Raw genomic sequence first — 22,876 nt, forward strand, 5'->3', positions numbered from 1 at the left:
GTGGCTTTACCCAGCAGGTCCGCATAAAGGATGATCAGGACCACGGGCCTGAGTGCAGGTGTCTGAGATGGTCTGCACTTGGCTGTGCTGGGGGAGGAGGTCTTTTGCTCCACCCCTTGGCGTCTCTATAAAAACCCAGAGACAGTCGGGGCCCGTTGGAATAGGTTCCAGGCCCTCTCGAGGCTATTCTTTATTTTCTATCTGTTTATCTCTGCAACATTCTCCGCTATAAATCCTTCTATCTAATATTTCCTGCTGATTGCACTCAAGAAAACTCTGGGGAACTGTGGGGGTGGTGGGTAAACGCCCCACAGCTGATACTAATACTACAGTTTGAATATCATAGCTTTGTACTGGGTTTTGAAGCCAGAGGTGTGAGTTCTTCGATTCTGCCCCTCCTTTGAAATACTGTTTTGGCTGTTTGGAGCCTGTTTAAATTTCCTCTACATTTCAGGATCACCTTTAGGACTTGGATGGATATACAGTGTGTTTGGGTAGTAATGACATCTGAGCATTGCCTGCCGGTCCCTGATACAGGACATCTTTCCTTTACTCAGTTCGTTCACTTCCTTGTGTTTTATACTCCCCAGCATACATGTCTTTTGCCTCATGACTAAATGCATTCCTGGTACTTTATAATAGAAATGTTTTCTTCTTTCTCTGGCCATTCATTACTGGTGTTAGAAATACAGCTGATTTTTATTCATGTATCTTCCAGCATTGCTAGGTTAATTTATTGTAGTAAGTTTCTGTGGATTCTGTAAGAACAGGCCTTCTGAGAATAGACACAGTATTACATCCTTTCCATCTGGATGCCTTGTATTTCTTGTGTAATTGTCTTCTCTGACTAGAAATTCCAGGACTGTGCTGAATAGCAAGTATCTTGATCTTGTTCCTACTGGTAGGGAACAGCTTTCAGTCTTCTCCAAGGTGTACTATTACTGTGGGTTTTCTTAAGCATCCTTTATTATTTTGATTAAGTCTCTCCTACTTCTAGCTTAAGTGGGAATTTTTGTTTGAATTACAAAAAAACAGTGGATGTTTCAGGTGCCTTTTCAGCATCAGTTGAAGTGAGTCACATACATTTGTTTAGCCTCACTTTATCAAAGTGCTGTATTACCTCAGTTGATTTTTGTATTTTGAACTACCTAGTATCACTACGTTAGCACTTGATCTTGCCTTTTAATCCTTGTAAATGTGTTGCTGGATTTGGTTTACTGGTGCTGTGGTTTTGTTGACTTTTTCAGTGTGAGGGACTGAGCCCAGGGCCTTGCTGATGCCAGACAAGCGCTCTCCCACTGAACTGTGACCACAGCCCAGACATCCTAGCTTGTTACTGAGGACTTCAGTCTATACATTCATATGGATCTCCATCTGTTGTTTTCTCATGATATCTTTGTTTAAAGTTTGACTTTATCTTTGCTGGGAGGTTTTTAAATTTTGATTTGATATTTTTCTTGTTATGGTTTATTTGGGTGATCTATCTCTTTTTGGATCCATTTTGACAATTTATATTTTTAAGAATTTGTCTCTTTCATCTAAGTTGTAACAGCCACATAATTGCAATTTTTGTTTGTTGTGAGATTTTCTTGGCTTCATGTAACTCTGAACATATTTAAGATGTGTCTGTGCTAATGTGTATCCTTCCTGTGAGCAGGTCATACTTTCTAGGAGACTAGAGAATCTCCTGTGAAGGTGTCTAAACATTAGTAGTTCAGGTCTTTTGTGTGACCCGGCCTTACTGTCTGGTGTAGCAGATGGTTCTACACGCACTACAGATGTAGGACATATGACTGACTGGCATGGGGCTGACTAGCTCTTGAATTGCTAATTTCTCTGATTTGGGGTATCAAAAGGCAGTGTGTTAGGAAAGCAGCTCTCAGGAGGCTGTGTGTGTTTACTCAGTACTCTTAGGTGATGTGCGTTTTCAAGAGAGGAGAAACCTGGCCTTGGTCTCCCTGGTGAAGGTCACAGCAGAGGTCTGAGGCATCTCTTGGTTGTGCCATGCCAGCCATGGGAGAAACAAAAGCAGAGCAGTGTGTGCAGATGTATTCCATGCTTCGTACCTCTACCAAGCTTTTCTTTCACTTCTGAGATAAGGAGGCTCGGGAATGGAGTGAAAAGTCTGTGTGGGGGCTAGTTTTGAAAAGTTGAGCTACTTAAGAAGAAGCAAGGCTGCTCTTGCTTCTAGATTCAGACAGACGATGACCTTGGATTGGAGACACACACACTAGCTGTATGTGTGATTGGTAGGGGCACATATGTAGCTGTGCATGTGCATCACGCCAGTCACCAGAGCCAACGGTGGGCAGGTGGCAGCTTTCTGCTGCCAAGCCCTCCTTGAGCATCATTGGCAGGCTCTGGAGTGAGTGGTGGGAGGAAGCGGCATCTGCTCTCCAAGTTAGACTTGGACCGTGTGCTCTGCACTGATGTTTATGTTTATTTCTTTTGCCGTGTGGCATTTCTCACTGGTGTTGGTGACTGTCATACGTGTTGATTGATGGGCCAAGATCAGTCTGATAGATCAGAGTCATTCAAATCCTAAAAACAGTTATTCCGTTTGTCTTTAAAGACAGCTTGGTCATGCCACTTTATTAGAATTCCTGACCAGGTGTGGTGGTACGCGTCTGCAGTGCCAGCACTTTGGAGGCTGAAGCAGAAGGCCATGAACTTGAAGCTAGCCTGGCCTGCAGAGATTGTGGCAGCATGCATAACCCTTGCCCAGGTTCATACCAGAGAAATCCTGGCCCTGAGAAGGGGAAGTGAATACAAAGTCCCACCTCTAACCAAGAAGCTCTCTGCAATTGATACCTGCTAGGAAAAGGAAAATCCATCCTCTCCAAAAGTGTCTCACTGCATAAATCAACCACACTCCAGGATAGGCACCATGCCCAGGAGTACTTAGCCAACACAAACGAACTCTGTGTTTAGTTTTTTGTTTTTGTTTTTGTTTTGTTTTTGGTGGAGGGGGTTGTTTGGGTATTTTTTAATTGATTTTTTTTTTTTGTTTGTTTTGGTTTTCATTTGTTTGGTGGTTTGTTTTGGGAAGGGGTAGAGACAGAGGGGGAGAGAGACACACAAGAACATGACATTTTGTGGGTAGGGAGAAGACCTGGGAGGATTTGGAGGAAGGAGAAACATGATCAAAATATAGTATATAAAAGAAATTTAAGTAAGAAAGAATAATGATTTAAAAAGAGAAGGGAAAATAATTCTCTTCGGGAAATAACCAGTAACTTGTCTTGAGGGTAAAATATAATTTCCTTTACTAAACATAGTAAATACAAATTGATGAACTGATGAACTTTTTTGTAAAGATAAAAAGCTGAATTATTTCATTTTATATCATTCAGTTCTACATATCAGCCATGGGTTCCCCTATTCTCCCCCTCCCACCCCCTCTCCTTACCCCAGCCTACCCCCCATTCCCACCTCCTCCAGGACAAGTCTTCCCCCGAGGACTGCGATCAACCTGGTAGACTCAGTCCAGGCAGGTCCAGTCCCTTCCTCCCAGACTGAGCCACGTGTCCCTGCATAAGCTCCAGGTTTCAAACAGCCAACTCATGCAATGAGCACAGGACTTGGTCCCACTGCCTAGTTGCCTCCCAAACTGATCAAGCCAATCAACTGTCTCACCTATTCAGAGGTGATCCAGCTGGAGGCCCCTCAACCTTTGGTTCACAGTTCATGTGTTTCCATTCATTTGGCTATTTTTTTTTAATAATTGAGTAAAACTGAAATTTATTATAAGCCACAGTCATCCTAGGGACCTCCATGCTATGTATATAGCCTCTATGGTTCTATGGGTTGTGGTCTGATTGTTTTTTATTTTATATCTAGAATCCACCTATGAGTGAGTACATACCATGACTGTCTTTCTGAGTTTGGGTTACCTCACTCAGGATGATTTTTCTAGTTCCATCCATTTGCCTGCAAATTTCATGCTTTCATTGTTTTTCTCTGCTGAGTAGTACTCCATTGTGTATATGTACCACATTTTTTTCATCCATTCTTCCGTTGATGGGCATCTAGGTTGTTTCCAGGTTCTGGCTATTACAAATAGTGCTGCTATGAACATAGCTGAACATGTATCTTTATGGTATGAATCAGCATTCCTTGGGTATATGCCCAAGAGTGGGATGGCTGGGTCTTGAGGTAGTGCGATTCCTAATTTTCTCAGAAACCGCCATACTGATTTCCACAGTGGTTGTACAAGTTTACATTCCCACCAACAGTGGAGGAGTGTTCCCTTTGCTCCACATCCTCTCCAACATTGGTTGTCATTGGTGTTTTTGATCGTAGCCATTCTAACAGGTGTAAGGTGGTATCTCAGAGTCGTTTTGATTTGCATTTCTCTGATGATTAAGGATGTTGAGCATTTCTTTAAATGTCTTTCAGCCATTTGTAGTTCTTGTTTTGTGAATTCTCTGTTTAGCTCTTTAGCCCATTTTTTAATTGGTCTGTTCAGTACTTTGATGTTTAGTTTCTTGAGTTCTTTATATATTGTGAAGATCAATCCTCTGTCAGATGTGGGGTTGGTGAAGATCTTTTCCCATTCTGTTGGCTGTCTTTTTGTCTTATTGACTGTGTCTTTTGCCCTGCAAAAGCTTCTCAGTTTCAAGAGGTCCCATTTATTAATTGTTGTGCTCAGGGTCTGTGCTGTTGGTGTTTTATTTAGGAAATGGTCTCCGGTGCCAATGCGTTCAAGAGTGCTTCCTTTTTTCTTTTCTATTAAGTTTAGTGTAACTGGATTTATGTTCATGTCTTTGATCCACTTGGACTTGAGTTTTGTGCATGGTGACAGATATGGATCTATTTGTAATCTTTTACATATTGACATCTAGTTATGCCAGCACCATTTGTTGAAGATACTTTCTTTTTTCCATTGTATAGTTTTGGCTCCTTTGTCAAAAACCAGGTGTTCATATGTGCATGGATTAATGTCAGGGTCTTCAATTCGATTCCATTGGTCCGTATGTCGGTTTTTATACCAGTACCAAGCTGTTTTTATTACTATAGCTCTATAGTAGAGTTTGAGGTCAGGGATGGTGATGCCTCCAAGGGTTGCTTTATTGTATAGGATTCTTTTAGCTATCCTGGGTCTTTTGTTTTTCCATATAAAGTTGAGTATTTTTCTTTCCAAGTCTGTGAAGAATTGTGTTAGGATTTTGATGGGGATTGCATTGAATCTGTAGATTGCTTTTGGTAAGATTGCCATTTTTACTATGTTAATCCTACCTATCCATGAGCATGGGAGATCCTTCCATTTTCTGATATCTTCTTCAATTTCTTTCTTTAGAGATTTAAAGTTCTTATCAAAAAGGTCCTTCACTTGTTTAGTTAGTGTTATCCCAAGGTATTTTATATTATTTGTGGCTATTGTAAAGGGTGATGTTTCTCTGACTTCTTTCTCAGCCCTTTTATCATTTGTGTATAGGAGGGCTACTGATTTTTTTGAGTTGATCTTGTATCCTGCCACTTTACTGAAGGAGTTTATCAGCTGTAGGAGTTCCCTGGTAGAGGTTTTGGGGTCACTTATGTATACTATCATATCATCTGCAAATAGTGAAAGTTTGACTTCTTCCTTGCCAATTTGTATCCCTTTGATCTCCTTTTGTTGTCTTATTGCTCTAGCTAAAACTTCTAGTACTATATTGAATAAATATGGGGAGAGTGGACAGCCTTGTCTTGTTCCTGAATTTAGTGGTATCGCTTTGAGTTTCTCTCCATTTAATTTGATGTTTGCTGTTGGCTTGCTATAAATTGCTTTTATTATGTTTAGAAATGTTCCTTGTATTCCTGATCTTTCTAAGACCTTTATCATGAAGGGGTGTTGGATTTTGTCAAAGGCTTTTTCAGCATCTAAGGAGATGATCATGTGGTTTTTTTTCTTTCAGTTTGTTTATATGGTGTATTACATTGACTGATTTTCGTATGTTGAACCATCCTTGCATCCCTTGGATGAATCCTACTTGGTCGTGATGGATGATTGTTTTGATGTATTCTTGGATTCGGTTTGCCAATATTTTGTTGAATATTTTTGCATCAATGTTCATGAGAGAGATTGGTCTGTAGTTTTCTTTCTTTGTTGCATCTTTGTGTGGTTTGGGTATGAGGGTAATTGTAACCTCATAAAAAGGGTTTGGTAGTGTTCCTTCTGTTTCTATTGTGTGGAACACTTTGAAGAGTATTGCTATTAGTTCTTCTTTGAAAGTCTGGTAGAATTCTACACTGAAACCATCTGGTCCTGGGCTTTTTTTGGCTGGGAGACTTTTGATGACTGTTTCTATTTCTTTAGGGGTTATTGGTCTATTTAAATGGTTTATCTGGTCTTGATTTAATTTTGGTATGTGTTATTTATCCAGAAAATTGTCCATTTCTTCCTGGTTTTCCATTTTTGTGAAGTACAGGTTTTTGAAGTATGATCTGATGATTGTCTGGATTTCCTCATTGTCTGTTGTTATGTCTCCCTTTTCATTTCTGATTTTGTGAATTTGGGTGCTCTCTCTTTGCCTTTTGGTTAATTTGGCTAGGGGTTTATCTATCTTGTTGATTTTTTCAAAGAACCAACTCTTTGTTTCATTGATTTTTTGTATTGTTCTCTTGTTTTCTATTTTGTTGATTTCAGCCCTCAATTTGATTATTTCCTGGCTTCTATTTCTCCTGGGTGAGTTTGTTTCTTTTTGTTCTAGAGCTTTCAGTTGTGCTGTTAATTCATTGGTATGGGATTGCTCCATCTTCTTCATGTGTGCATTTAAAGATAAAAAGCTGAATTATTTCATTTTTTAAAGTTTAGAATTCTTCTTGGTGGATTTTAGTCACCTAGTAGCAAATAACTAAAAGTCGAGTATTTATATGATAAGTAAGTGTCAGTATGTAAGAAAGAGCTGAATCATAGAAAAAAAATAGTCATGTCCACTTTCCTTAAGAGGGGGTGGAGAGATTGTGAGAGCCACAGGATCAGGAAGTCAGCTGAGAGGTTGTGCCTTCCGGGTAGGACAGGGAAGCTGCGCTCATGAAACCTTAACAGTATGGCTGCCTGAACAAGACCTGAACCATGACAACACCAGCTGACATGCCAGTGTTGATGAAGGAGATCTCACAAGTCCCCACCCCTAGATGAAAAGATACAGGAAGGTAATGATTGCTAAGAGAGGGAGAATCGGTGTTCCTTGGGATTAGCCCCCCAGTTGGTTTATCCAATACCGGGTGTCAGTCCTAAGAGCATAGCAGATTGTATTGATAAATTTATAGGTGTGTGTACATGTAACAGTCATAATTAAAGAAAAGGGCACAGTGCAGATAATACATGAAAGTAGGAGAGGGGTTTAGAAGTAGGAGGAGGAGACTAGTAGGAGTTAGGAGGGATAGGATAGATAATAAAGAACTGAAGATGACCAAGTGTATTATGTATATGCATCAAGTGCTGTAACGAAACCCATTAATTTCTACAATTAATAAATGAAAATGAAAAGACATTATGTGGGCCTTGAGTCCTGTTGTTGAATAGTTCATATCCTTCTCTTAGAGAATAAGTTCTTTTTAAAAACCTAGTTCATGATATTTGAGGAGAGGAGTTGAGAGTGAGTAGTGCATTGTTTAAAGCATCCGAACAGGCTCGTTGGACATTTTCATGGAAAGTGCCTGTTTCTAAGAAGCAGTGTCTGAGTGTTAGGGAACACTTGATCTCCAAGTCTGAGAACCTCCCACCACTGCCTCTGTTCTCATCCTGGTGAGGCCACCAGCTGCCCTAGTCCCTAGTCTGCCCTATACAGTTAGGAGTGAGTCGGTTCACTTCACTTCACCCCTGCTGAGAGACCTCCTGTCTCCCTGCATTTCTACAATATACATCATAATCTGGACTCTGAGTAATTGTGTTCTTCCGTAGATGGACATTCTCTTTTTAATTTTGAAAGATATAAGTTGTTTCTATATTCTTCTATGGAAAGCTAGAGTAAGCTACACACAATTTCTTAATTCTTTTTAGAATCGATCCTGTCCCTAATGAGCCCTCCAGGCATCTTTATGTGGACAGGATGCATTTCTTGTCTTAGTGAAGACAGTATCTGACACTGCTACCTAACTGCCTCAAAGCGCTGTCTCTTGGAGTTCTCCTTGGTTCGCTTTTCCCCTGCGTATTCTCTTTTACCTCCTCTGCTTCATCTCCTGAATTCTAAGTTGGTCAGCTTTTCTTACCAGAAAACAGAACAACAAGAAAACCCACTATTCTTTGTTTTCACCATACCTTCACAGTTATACAAATATATTATCTCCAATATACTGTAGTATGACTAGTAAGAGTCTTTTAAAACAGATGGGTGAGTGGTTTCAAATCAAACATTTTTGTTAAAGAAGAGCCGTCTCTATAGGGTAGTGGTAGAAATAGCTGTGTTCTTTTGCTTTTTCGAGACAGGGTTTCTTTATGTAACAGCCCTGGCTGCCCTGGAATTTGCTCTGTAGACCAGGTTGGCCTCAAACTCACAGAGATCCACCTGCCTCTGCTTCCCAAGTTCTGGAATTAAAGGCGTGCACCACCACCGCCCGACCGGCATTTTTTTTTTTTTTTAATAGCTGTGTTCTTAATCTGAATTTAATGAACAAACAAACAACAAGAAAAACCACTGGCATTTTCAATTAAGTCCACACTTCTTATAGTCTGTGTCTTACTTGTCACGTTAACTTTGTTACATGTGTACAGTCACCTGTGCTGGGTAGTTTTAACTGACACTTGACATCACCGAGACTCACCTGGGAAGAGTCTTAATGGAGGATTATCTGGATCAGGCTGGTCTGCCCGGCGTGTCTGTGGGGGTTACCTTGATTGTTCATTGATAGCAAAAGACCCAGCCAGTGGCAGCCCACAATGTCCCCTGGTTTTGATTTCACATAAAAGGAACATAAATATACCACATGGTTCTTGAGCTTTACTTCTGTGAGTTTATTTCATCTTCAGATAATTTATGGCATCAAATCTTAAAATTTGTGTTTGAAGTCTTCTTTGAAATGATAATTCATATATATCAATCTGTTGTTTTTGTTATCTAGTAATTAATTTCAAGTTTATCACTACACAGCTTTAATGGCTATGTGGAAAGTGTTGAGGTATAAGCTCAAAGTGTTGGCATTACTTAAAAATTTTGTGACTTCATTCATGTATTGTCATTTATTTTTAATGGCTTTATTTTTCATTTTTTCTAATTGAGGAACAATGAGTCGTAGAGTTAGACAGAATCCTGAGTTCTGTGACAGGTTAATATTTACCCAAACCTTTTAGATAAAAGTTAATTGAAAGTGATAGAGAATTTGGATAGAAGACAGTCGGAAGAAAACAGTCCTTTAGCAAGTCCTTGCTGGTGCACAGTGCCCTCTACACCTGTAACTTCCTTCTAGACAGAACTGTAAGGCGGTATTCTGTGGTGGGGACAGCAGGAATTGAGGACTGTGCTCATCTCTTTGGTGGCAGGAAGGTTAGCCTTTGGAAGGCGGGTACAAATGAACAATTCTTTAGAATTCCATTTCCTTTCATTTGAGGTTAACTCTTAATTCCAGCATTTTTCTGTGCTCGATAAATGGGTCAAGCATGTATATTTTATTTATTTGGAAGTAGCATAAGGCAATGAAACTTTACAAGTTTCAGCTACCATTGTGCTCTCCTGATAAGGATGGGTGCTTACGCCACACAGAAGAGATTACATGAAGTACAATTGGAAGGAAAATTGTGTTTACAAAAGATAGGATGGTGTCCCTAATAGGTGCTCATAATAGGCTATTCACTCAAACATTATGCTGGGTTTTACTAGAAGTAACTTCATTACAAAAAAGACAATCTGATTGAAGGTAAGTTGTTGCCTCTCTATGCTGGTCCAGAGGGTTTGGGTTCAGTTTTCCTGATGGGTTCACAACAGTGTTTAGCGCTGCATTCGTATAAAGAGGTAATGTGAAAGTAAGTCTAAAGAGTGTATTTTATTGCTTCATGCCTCTACTATTAGATTAGTAGATTTATAGGTCCACGTTTTTAAAAAGATCCTGCAATGTGATATGTTGACAATACCCTCAAAGTCAAACACCAGGATCTGCTCTCATCTTGCTGTCAAAGTAACGTTATTAAAATCCATGGGTGGCAGCTAAGAAAGATCACTGGCTGTCACTTTCCATCTGTGTTTTAATGCGGAGCTAGATCACTTCTGGATCATCTCAGCATCATTGTAGTGTCTGGGCTGCACAAGCACAGCACACTACATGGTTTATTTATTGAGTTTCCGTTTTGGAATGGAGATTATGAGAAGGCCAACAACTGTGACCACAGTGGCTTAAAAGAAACTTAACTTGTGTTTTTTCTTTCTTCCTTTTCCCCATTCATTTTAGATTTTGGATTTAGTAAAGGGGACTCATTACCAGGTAGCCTGTCAGAAGTACTTCGAGATGACACATAACGTAAGTAAACGGTTTAAATTTATAGATTGATGTGTGTGGTGGTTACTCTGTGTTTTGCTCGGTGCTTTTAGTTGTAGTAGTGAAAGTTGCTCTCCATATTTCAACAAAAAAGAGATTTATTACATGGTGTTAATATAACTTACAAGATTTATAAAAGTGCCAGAGAACTGAGATGGGTCCTGCAGAACCAGAAATATTACGAGGAAGAGACATCATAAAAGGATCTTACCATTCTGCACCCACTACTCCCTATCCAGGTTCAAGAACCAAGGTTGTTGAGGTTCTTGGTAAAGAAGCTTTTTGATGTCTGTTGTAACACTGCAAAAGTTGCCATAGAAAATAAATAAACAATCATAGCTATGAATTTATAGAACTTCGTTTATAGAGCAGGTCAGAGTTGACCTAAAGGCCCTAGTCTGCCAGTCCCTGAACTAGATTAGAACTGGAACCTTGGCCATACCTGTCCAGGTGAACCAGTGGCCTTTTCCATCCTCCATGAAGAAAGTCTGATGTATCTGTGGCTGCCACTTGATAGTAGTTTAATCTGCCTCCCAGGTTTCATATTTTGCATAGTAGAACCATGGTTTATGTGTGGAATTGGTAATTGCAAGGAAATCACAGAAATGTGGTGATTATCTTGCTTGCCTCCTTAGCACTGAAAGTCCTAAAGGGTAATTAAGATGAGTGCTGAGCAATTCCATCTGACAGAGAAGGGCTTGAAATACACAAAGCAGGACTCACAAGCTCAAGAGGCCTGCAGTGATTAGATAAATAACCCGGAAAGGTGACGTTGGCTGCAGTTGGGAGAAACATGGTCCAAACTATGGTGTACTGAAGAATGTATGCACTGCTAGGGGCATTCATGTGGCCAAAATTGACAGCGCTATGCAAGCCAACAGAAAACATCTGTAGGACAAAATCAGCCCACTGACCCCTCATTGACAACCACTAATTTGAATGTGGATTCCTAACCTGGGACACACATCTAAGAATGGGCTTCGGGGATGGGGGGGTCTGTGCACCTCTTAAAATAGTTTGTCAATGAATGCTTATATGCAGTGGATTGTGATATTATCCTGAGTCTCCCCACAAAGATACTGCATTTCTTGAATTCATTATCAGCTACTATGCTAAATTTTATATTCATATTTTTCATTAGGTTGTCAAAAGATGACTTAAAATGCTAACTATGTAATTGCTTAATTTCTTTATAAGTGTTCATAGGGAAATTGTCTTATCAAGGAAGCCTTTGTGGAACCTTTGACGCATGTCAGGCATGCCACTAAGTTCATTGACCACATTGGCTCATTTGAGCCCTACAGCAGGTTCTATTGTAAGCTATTAATGAATATAACATAGAGAAGCTGAGCAGCGTGGGTAAGTTGTACTTGGAATGGAACTTAAATTTGAACCTGGGCTGTCTAAGTCATCACAGCCTGGTAGCCTAGTCATGTTCTGTGTCTGGTACTAGATTTGGAGGACTGTCAGCTGAGGTGATTCCAGACAGAAAATGTTAAACACTGAGGCACTGTTGAGGTTAGATGATCTACCACATAAACTATAGTTTATGTATGGAAAACTATGAATCCAAGTAACTCACTCAACCTGCCTCAGTTGGTCAAAGGAACACCTAGAGCTAGAGATGGGCCTACCATGAATCCTGTCTCCTACATCTAATTGGAAAATATTACTCTTTATTTTGAAATGACTTATTTTTATAAAATTTGAAGTACTTGTCATAAAAAAAAAATTAGTAAGCAACATCAAAGTTTCTTTAGTTTGATCATGACAGGACCTACAACAGCATCCTGTGGCTGGACTTCTCAGCACCAGCCCTGACTGCCCTGCTCCATGAGGATGTGTCTGACACTGTTCTTGGGAAGAGGTGAACAAACGTCTGTTCACCCAAGATAGGGCACCAACGAGAGACCAGTGTACAGATGCCACCAACTGGGAGAACTAATGACTTTTAGTGGGGTTGCCTCCAGGAGCAGGAATGACTTAACGACGTGCATCACCAAAGCCCAGCCCCAGCATGGGTGCCAGCTCACAAAAGCTGGCCATCTAGAGCACACTGCATAAACTACATGTAGCTCAGCAGGTGAGAGTGTGCCCTTTCCAGGTGCTTCATTTGGTCTGAACATTTTTAGGTACCTTGGCTGGTCTTGACTTCTTCCAGTCAGCTTGGCTTATCTGCCTCCTCCAGGAATCTCAGCTTCTCTGAGAGTTTCTGATAGAGGAAGGGGGCCTAGTGAATCTGGTCAGTTTCAGGGACTTCCTGAGGCTATCGAATTGTTCACTTCCTGAGTTTAAGGAGCTTCCCTGCAGGATGGAATATTTCACCTCCCTTTTAACATCTGTGTCTTAGGGAGCTTCCCCCTCAGGACATCCTGTTGTGTACCCACACCTTGCCATCCTTGATCTCACAAGCTTCCATCCAACATGGAAGATTTTGATCTCAGAGAAAACTACTACACAACAGGACTGCATTTCTTACTTTGCTGGCTCAGTTTGAGAGTTTTAATTTCATATATGCTTCAATCATTTGTGATCCTTTTAACTAAAAGGCCTCCAAACTTTCAAAATCTGAGACCCTCTATCTAATCTTTAATTTTAATAAATAAATTAGGCTTAAATTAACTGTACTAAGTTATTTCCCCCTCCCCCTTTCCATGTTTGTTTTTTTATAGTGTAGCTCAGACTGGCCTCAGAGTCATTATGTAGCCCAAGCATGACCTTGAACTCCTCATTTTCCTGCCTTCACCTTCTGGGATAATAGACAAGCACTGTACCAAGTGAGCCACACTCAATCTAGTGAATTCTTTTTTTTTTTTTTTTTTTTTTTTTAGTTTTTCAAAACAGGGTTTCTCTATGTAGTTTTGGTGCCTGTTCTGGATCTCTCTCTATGTAAACCATGCTGGCCTCGAACTCACGGAGATCTGCCTGCCTCTGCCTCTGCCTCTGCCTCTGCCTCTGCCTCCTGAGTGCTGGGATTAAAGGCGTGAGCCACCACCACCACCACCACCACCACCACCACCACCACCACCACCCGGCTAGTGAATTCTTAGTGTGCTTTTGTGGTAACCAACACAACTAGGGCTATGATTTGCCAGTTTTAATTAAACCTAGCCTTAGTTTACTGAAGACATGTATCTAAGTCCTTTCATCTATGGAAATAGTGTAACTTAAACTGCATGTAAATGTTTGTATTCATTAGATCTATTACTATAGATTTTTAGATGTGGATATCTCCACTTATTACTTTTCTAGTGTAAAAATAGAATCTATCATTATTACCCACTTTCTGCCATCCTGTCTCCCTCCCCAGTAAACCTCGGGGTTCATTTTCCTCAGGCCTCTCTGATGAAATTCACTTAAAGCAAGTTTTGAGAATGAACTCGTTAATTGATACCATTTGCCGCAGCACTGAGATTGCTCCATATGGCTGTGTGGTAACACCAGCTGCCTCATTACAGGCTGTCACTGCAGAACCTCTTGATAAAAACCTGAATCCCCCATCAGTAAAACAGTATTGCTTCCATTCTTCAGATCTACATTTGCAGTGGCAGAAATAGGAGACCTACATTTGCGTGAAGGTCATCATGTGGAATGTATTGGTTCCTTCAGTGGGTGTCAAAAGCTGACCTACTGAGAGCTGTCTGCCTCAGTATTTTTAAGGGGCAGTGTTCAAAACAGTTAATTGTTGCTGCACCCCGTCATTTGCAGTCTTGAATACTTTGACTGTAAATGGAAACACCAGGCCTTGTGTTAATCTCTAAGTCTTAATTGAAAGTGTGTTTTTTTTTTTTTTTAGAAATAGATCCCTTTGAATATTGACTGGAGACTTATTTTCCAAGTAATTGAGCGTAATTTCTTCCCCGTCATCTAAATTGCTATAAAAATCTTGTGGAAACCCATCACATTTTTCTGAAGTCTTACATGGGGTATATGAAATGCACAAAAGTGCCTTTACTGGTGTGGCTCAGCCTTACAGAGAGCAGTCGACTTCTGGGCTAGAAGCTACGCCCACCACCATCTCATTTCAAACCCCGTCATAGCTTCCCCACTCATGTCTCAGAATCTACACATGCCCCATTCCACTTTTTTCCCCTCTCCACACACACAGCAGGGGGTGATACTTACAGTAATCGAATTTGATTATTTCATTAAGACCTATCTGTAGATTCCCATTTCTCTGAAGATAAAATTTGAAATTTATAATGTGTCCTATAAAACATTATCATCAGCTATGCTGACCTGGTTCTGATCCTTACCCATTCTCTGAACCTTCCAGGTTAGTATGTCACATGCTTCACCTCTGAAAACCCTCTCCCCAAAGACCCATCCCCAGCTCATGGTATCAAAGGGTAGAGTAGAGCCTTTGGGGGTGGGATCTAGTGGAAGGAGGTGACGTCATGGAGACCATGCCCTTGACATGGGAGTGCTGGTCATTGCTCTGACATGTTCCCTCTTCGTGATGCACCTTAGCACAGGGACAGGAGCAGCAGACACTGGACAGATGGTGTATTGAAATCTCAGAACTGTGAGCCTGAATAACCTTTCTCCCTTTAGAAACTATTTATCTTGAGTGCTATTTCACAGTAACACAAAAATATGTAAAAATGAAAATGCACCACAGTGGTCCCCTCTCCCAGTACCATGTCCAAACATTATTAAAATCAGCTACAAAGAAACCATCACTAACAGTAGCAGCCAGTAGAAAGGGGGAAAAGAGGGAACAGGAGATGTGTAAGTACAACCATGAAAAGTCCCAACGCAGGTGTTTCTGTCAAGGCAAGGAATCAAAAGTAGATTTGTGTGTTTGTTTTGGTGAGTAATAAAGAAAATAGCCGCTGGCCCTTGGGAATTGCAAAATGAGGAGTTGAGATGACTTCCACAAGTTGACTTTAAAGAGGGCTTACTGTCATTTTGGGTCTGGTTTATATTTGTACCTTCTACCTAAACAAACGCCAAGTCTGTTTTTCTGAGCAAGATGGAAGACTGCACAGACCATGTATGCTTTCTTCAGAATGAGAGGAAGAGACGGGATTCCCCGAGAAGTGCAGTTCAGTCAGAACAAAGTTCATCCCACCAACAGGTGGCTTCCAGACCACAAGTTTAGCAGAATGAGTCAGGGCCATGCATGCCTGAGGGATTTAGTAGGGACCCTGGTATCAGCCTATCTCAGTGTCCTGGACTCTGCTGTAAATGCTTAGTAAAAGTATTAAAGTGGATAATCAGAAAAAGTACAGTCCTTAAATATATTAGAGTTAAGACACTTATCTGCCCTTCACTTGCTAACCTTTGCTAACCTAAGCAAAGAACTGTTGAGTATAGTTTTATGGTTAAATTCATTTCCATCTTTCTTTCACACCTGTGATATGCAACCAGTTTCCAGTTTGGGTTTCTTTAAAGTGGAAAAAAAACACACACAATGATAACTTTATTCTTTTGGGAATTCTACATCCTTTTTAATTGCTTACCTTTCTTGACTCTTAGAATGTTTGATTTGGATTCCATAGAACCACAACTTTTTAAAAATTCATATTCCTTTAGTTTCCCTCCACAGCAACCTGATGTCATAGCACTATTATTATGCCCATTCCATAGCCAAGAAAAGTGAGGCTTAGAAAGGTTACTGTGTTTCCTCTTGCTCACACCAAGTTCTGAGACGTCATTTAGTTCGGTTATCTTCTTTAAGGATGGGTGCATTGAACACTTTAACAAACTTGAAGGAAGGTGCAGAAAAATCCCTCATAGTAAATAAAGAAAATCCTCCCTATATTACTATTTCCAGGGTAGATTATTTTTCTAAGAGGTTTTTTTTAAAAAGGCTTTTTAAGAATCTTTAAAGGGGCTGGAGAGATGGCTCAGCGGTCACAAGCACTGGTGGTTCTTGCAGAGGACCTGGGTTCGGTTCCCAGCTCCACTTGGCATCTCACAACTGCCTGTAACTCCAGTTCGTGGGGATCTGTCGCCCTCTTTTGAGGATGCTTGCATACATGCAGGCAAAACACTCATGCACACATTTAAAAAAAATCTTTAAAATTAACATTTAAAGCCAAGTTTTAAAAGACTTCCATTGTCAGTTGATTTGACTTTGCATAAAGCCTCTTAATACAGTTCCAGAGAACTGGAAGTGCTCTAGTCAAAAGGCTGGCATTCGGTTTTGTTTAGTTCCGTCTGTATGTGGTATTGTGTTACAGAAGGGCATTGTAACGTGCAGTGTGTTGAGCACGTCTCTTCTCATTCTCACCCTTTGTTCCTCTCGACAGCTCCGGTTTTCCTTTCATCTACATATACAGGATTTTAATGCATGTAGAAAATCTGAGGAGCACAAATGAAGGAAAAGGGGATATTCGTCTTTTCAGACTGGCTCAGTTTACTTAGTATAATTATCTCCTATTATATCCATTTCCCCGCAGATGATATACTTCATTCATAATGCCTAAAAGTATTCCACATTTTCTTTATCCATTCCCTGGTTGCTGGATGGCTAGGTTGGTTCCATACTTTCCTATTGTGAATAGTGCTATAGTAAACAGTGCTGTTCAACTATTTCTATGATATGTTGATTTCAGTAAATATGAGTGATGTAGTTGGAGATGTATTTTAGTTCACATAAGTCCAGTTACTAGCTTGATGACTGATTAAACCATAACCTCTGGAAGCATCAGTTTGCCAATCTATACATGGTGGGGCTTCAATTTAAAGGAGCTGTAGTATCCTTCAGGTCTCTGATTTTCTGTTTATAAAATGTGATGCCTTCTGATTAAAATGTTTAACCTTCTCATGAAACATTCTAAGTTTTTCAGAAACTTGGGTGAAATCAGATAAAGAAGTTCACAAATTATGCCATTGTTAATAAAATTATAAATTTATCATAAAACGTTGAGGAAACACTTAGAATTTAAGCAGCCCCATTGTTAAAATGATAAAGATTTTTTTTCTTGGTGATCTGTGGAATAATTCTTAAACTTAAATATAAACAACCAGTTACTTAGCACAGTAATGTAACTACAATTACTGGTCCAAGGTTTATTAATTAACTAAAGAATCAGGAAGTCTAGAAGTGCTGACTTAGCAGGAAACCCCCCTTTTTTCTGGCTCATGTTCTACACCTTGAGTGTTCATTCTGAGTCACAGTGACTCCTTTTCTCCCTAGCAATCTGGATTAATCCACCGTAAGATAATATATAGATCTAATCATACCCCTTTCCTCCCTAAGGACTCTTACAATTCCAGTTCCCTCGCATCTAGAGAGTTATGTCTAGACAGACCCTGGCTTTCTGAGACCCCCAAGGTCTGGTCCCTGGCGGTCTTTGTAACCTTGTTTCTTCTGATCTCTTAGGAGCCTTTTGTACCAGGCCATGGGAACTGCAGGCTCCCAGTGCCGTTCCTCTTCCCCTGCTCTGTGCGCCTGCAGCCCCTGGGCTGCTGGCTGCTTCCTCCTCCCAGCCTTTGCCCTCTGCACCTTGCCAGCCCAGCTCAAAAGCGCTGCTCCACCAAGCCTTCTTTGATCAGCCAGAGGAATGGACCTTTACCTGTACCCTCACTCTTTCCATTGCTGGGAATGATTTCTCAGCTCATGAGTTCCAAGGCTATGATTTTCTTTAGTCTTAGTTTTAGTCAGATGCATTCTCATGTTCTGAAAAACTACTGATTGTAACGCAGCCATGTATACGATAAGGCATGAAATGTATGACAGGCTGGTTCTGGGCTCAACTCAGTAAATATTTATTAGATACCTATTGTGTACAGGCCAGCTCAAGACAGAGTGAGGTGCTAAAAAATGGTAAAAGCTAAAAATAGGCCCACAAACCTGTAGCCTTGGCTACTGATGAGCCCGAAACAGGAGAATTACAAATGCAAGGCCAGCCAGGCTATAAAGACAGAGACACTATCTTTAAAAAGTAAATAAATGAATAGTAAGATAGATAAATAAGACATAGCAAAATGGTTTCTGATCTAAAATTCCACGTTTTTAAAACCAAGCAAAGCTCAAGCAAAGCGGTGTCTGCTGTTACCTCTAACTGCAGGTGAGAAGGTCAGGGTTTGTGTGAGGATGTATTTCAGAGAAGTGGTAGTCTAACCCATTAGTGGAGTGTGAAGGCAGTGACTTGAAGATTCCCATTTTAAATCAAAGTTTCCTGTTATATTTTGCCACATCTTTTAGGAATCACTGAAGCAAAAGCCTGCAGTTTGCAGGAAGGACCGTTGTCTGTGTACACAATTGACCTTGGCTCAAGGACAGTCTTTCATGTCCATCTTTATCCTTGGCAGTGTAACCTTGAGCACGATCTTTAACCTCTCTTTTTCAGTTGTGTTACCTAAAAATCCTGAAAAACATTGACACTAGCTGAGTGCATGGAGGAGAGTGTGTTTATGACATCTGGCACATAGTGGACAGGAAGTACTTGCTGCTTGTGAGAAAGATGTTTTCATTCACCATCAGTAAATTTTAGGGTCAAAATCTGGGAATAATACTCTTTGCTCCTCTGTTCTCAGTGATACAGAGTAATGAGAAATATGAGATACTACTTGAAGTTCAGTATTTGAGGAAAAGAAGTAGCACTAAGTCACAGTGAAAATTTAAAAAGATTTCCTACAACAGGATAGTTCACAGGATGCCCCAAGTTAACACAGAGAAGTTGCCTTAAGTAAGATTGCTTTTTCAGCCTTTTAATTATACCAAATGAGATTACATATGCCAGACCTAAACTCTGAAATGCACTGGCACCAGGGACCGGTATCAAGATGATCAAAGTTGATTTTAATACCACTTGAAAAGCTTGGCCAGAAATGTGCTAAGCCTTTTGCTTAGGGCTAGGGATGCAGTAACCTGTGCATCACTGATGGCCATTTTAACACATAGGCTTGCCCAGGTGTGGTTCCCACACCCTGTTACTGTTGTGCAGGGGCCAGAACCCAGGTGGAACACTTGCTGGGGAAGGGCTCTACCACTAAGCTGCACTTCCAGCCAGCCCCGTGGAACATACTTTTTATCCCGAGTATTCATCAACAGACATTGAAATGATGTGGATACTCTTAAAAATTGAGGGTGCAGTTGGTATGCAAAATGAATAAAAAATTTCTTAATAAAGAAAAAAAGTTGAGGGTGCATTGAATGTGGAGGGCTGAATTGTTGTCCAGAATGTCACAGAATGGTGCTCAAGTTCTGTGAGCATGGTGGGCGGGGGTGATGTGTTTGCCAAGGTGTTTCATCTGTTTTGAGTCATCTGCTTTGTTGAGAGTGGGTAGGTGGCAGGAATTAGAGCCAACTGCATAGGTTTGGATGGAGCACACACATGTACTAGCTCTGGTGTTTGTGGGATCTTCAGCTGAAGCTCTGCTGGATGAAGTGGGATAAGTAGGGGGCTGTGTGTTCCAGATGAGGATAGCTGGGCTCCACATCACAGGGGTGCAGCTGTGAGTGAGGGTGGCGACAGCCTTCGAAGCTTTATCTCTAGCGTTGCTGTGTGCTAATATGATTTAAATGTACTTCCTTGGACAGGTGGATGATTGTGGCTTTTCTTTGAATCATCCGAATCAGTTCTTTCTTGAGAGCCAGCGGATCCTAACTGGTGGCAAAGACGTCAAGAAGGAATCCAGCCAGCCAGAAACGCCTCAGTCCAAACACAGTGTCCAGAAGACCAGGGATGCCTCATCTGCTCTGGCCTCTCTAAACTCCTCCCTGGAAATGGAGCTGGAGGGACTGGAAGATTACTTTAGTAAATGATGTGGCCACTTCAGTAACTCCCTTCCCCCCAGTGAATACATTTCTGTTTGTAAGGTTTGCCTTTTTAAAGCCTTCCTGCTGAACAATTTCCTCTACCCACCTACTTCATGTATGCACATTTATTAGCAAAGCAGGCTTGCTTCCATATGACATATGAAAGCATAATGAAAAAAAGCCAGAGTTCCTATGAAACCTTTCATTGAATATTTTGATTTGAATCCTGTTTCAGAGTTTAAAACAGTACTTAGAGACTAAAGTCCTTAAGCAGCAATACAACTAAAACCAACTTTTAAAGTTTCACATGGTATAATTTTGACCCAGTTCTCTTTTGGAGTATTTTTGCTAATAAATATCAACATGAGTATGACTATCTGTGTAATTGGGAGTCTCATTTCACAGCAGATTAGGCATTACTTATTTGAAATGGCATTTGAAATACCTATCACTGTCACTCGATATGGGGAGCAGAGGAAGCTCTGAGTGAATGTATAAGGAGTGGATGGAGTCCTGAGTGATTGTGTATTGTTGACGTGGGCACGGCCATGGTAAGGACACCAGTGCCTGAGACTCATGGGAGTGGCAAAGCCTTCCTGTGTTTTGAGTGGGGATGCTGACAGTGTGTGCAAAAGATCCCAAGCCCAGCTTCTTCCTCTGGGGTGTGTGCAGCTCGGGACTGCTATCCTGTGGAGGCCACCCCCTGAGATCAGCCAAGCTGCCTCCTCACTTCAGAGGTACCGAAACAGTTTCTGGTGGTGGTGGTAGTCAGTGCGCTCCATCAAAGCAAGCCCGGCCTGCAGCCCCGTGTTCTCTGCCTGTGCGTCTGTGCTCTACCCTTGCTGCTTTCCCTCATCGCCCCAGTCAGGTTTCACACGTGAAGACTGGAGACTTTTCTTTCTTTCATGGCCTGCTTGTTATTCATTATCAGCAAGGAGAAGCTCCATTCCCGTGAGCGGCAGCAGGCTCACTGAAATGAACGGCGACTGGAGAGATGGAATTACTGCCGTTATTCGTCAAGGGACCCGCTGTTAAGTAAGTCGTGGTGCTCTGCATCTCTATCGTTTCCCAGCTGCTTCTTACTAAAGCAAGAAGGCTTCAAGTCTAAAGTCTGAATTCCAGATGCGTTGGTGACCAGCCTTCCTTTTAGTGCAAGCAGCGGGACTTGGCAAACATTGTGCATGGCCACAGACCTGCGGCATCCAGTCCCGGTCCTGGCTCACCTCTGGCCAGGAGGCGAGGGGGGCCTGGTCAGCCCATGAGAGCAGTGTTCAGCAGAGCCATCTTCTAATGGCCTGATCCCTTCACTGCGTCCCCACTCACCCAGAGGACCTGCGTCTTTTATATATGAGAATGGGTTATTTTCAACTGTGCGGAAAAATCCGAGTCCATTAATCCATGTCAGTCTTCTGGTAAGGGGGCGTGTACTGGTCCTTTTTCTTTGTGAATCAGAATCTAAGTCGAAAAGACATTGTATTTAGAAAACTGGACCGTTCAGAGCAGCACCGTTTCAATCTTAGGATGTGCTATATCCTTATGAAATGACTGAAAAGGAAGAGGTACCCATTGGTACAGTGCTCCATGGAGCTATTTTTAACCGCAGAATTAAGTTAGCTTTAGAGCATTGAACATCCAAATGCAGGTCTCTTGTAGTGCAGCAGGGGACATTGGACACAATCTCATCATGTAGTTCAATGAGGAACCTCAAGATCTCCGTAGGTGACAGTGCTGTGTGGGGCCATCTTTTGTTGCTGCCCCATGTCCTTGTTTCATGAGGCAGAAGTCCACGGACAGAATGGTAGATATGTCTTAGTGCCTATTTTTTTTTTTTTTTTTTTTTTTTTTTTTTTTGGTTTTTCGAGACAGGGTTTCTCTGTGTAGCTTTGCGCCTTTCCTGGAGCTTACTTGGTAGCCCAGGCTGGCCTCGAACTCACAGAGATCCGCCTGGCTCTGCCTCCCGAGTGCTGGGATTAAAGGCGTGCGCCACCACTGCCCGGCTCTATTTTTTTTTTTAATGGCAGCTTTAAGGCTGTATGTCATCTTCTTAAATGTCTCTTATGTCTCTAGTCAAATTTCAGAATAATGCTAGTGTAGATCCTAGTCACAAGTGCAGTGTCTCAGTAAGAAGTAACACAGAAGAATAGGTAAATTTTCATTCAGTCTGCAGATCAAGAGTGTAGAAGTTAGAGGCTTAAACAAAAAGAAATGAATATTTTTCTGCTGCTTTGGGAGGTTGGAAAAAGCAATTCATTTTTTTCATGCTTCATGGGTCTTGACAATTTTGATTTGTTTTCTTGAAGGCAGACTTGTTTGAATTGGATGATATAGGAGAAACCCAAAAGAAAAAAGATCCAAAAGACAGTGGCCTCTTCAAAGAGCAGCTGGTGAAAAAGAATGAGAGTATTCTAGATCGTCACTGTAACAAATAAGGGGTGTGGCTCTGGAAGACAAGATGAGACAGCTGGAGAAAGAGAAACAAGGTGGGGCTCTGTCGCTGCAGCGATGGTGGCATTGTTGTTGGAGACGCTACTGAATTCCTTTTATATTGCTCGGTAGTTTTCATCCTGCCCAGAGGATACAAAGCTCTTAGTTGTCATGCACATAAAAGAACACTAGAAGAGTTTAAGTAAACTTTTTGGGACTCATTGTAGTATTGTGGTCATAAGAAAGAATAGTTACAGAATTTCGGTGTGTTGGGAGTGGAATAAA

General features: G+C 41.1%; 1 protein-coding gene across 2 annotated transcripts in view; it reads left to right on the forward strand.

The window, feature by feature from the left end:
- Prim2 (DNA primase subunit 2) overlaps positions 1-20,541 on the forward strand; it is a 237,060-nt gene extending 216,519 nt beyond the window's left edge. For both annotated transcript variants that reach the window (XM_028865388.2, XM_037200127.1), the window contains 2 exons: positions 10,366-10,434; positions 19,949-20,541. In XM_028865388.2, the coding sequence (XP_028721221.1) occupies positions 10,366-10,434; positions 19,949-20,173 (294 nt within the window). In that variant the 3' untranslated portion in view covers positions 20,174-20,541. The remainder of the gene's footprint in view (positions 1-10,365; positions 10,435-19,948) is intronic.
- The last annotated feature ends 2,335 nt before the right edge of the window (positions 20,542-22,876 follow it).

The sequence above is a fragment of the Peromyscus leucopus genome, chromosome 16_21 (assembly GCF_004664715.2).
Source record: "Peromyscus leucopus breed LL Stock chromosome 16_21, UCI_PerLeu_2.1, whole genome shotgun sequence".
In the NCBI taxonomy this organism is placed as follows: Eukaryota; Metazoa; Chordata; class Mammalia; order Rodentia; family Cricetidae; genus Peromyscus; species Peromyscus leucopus.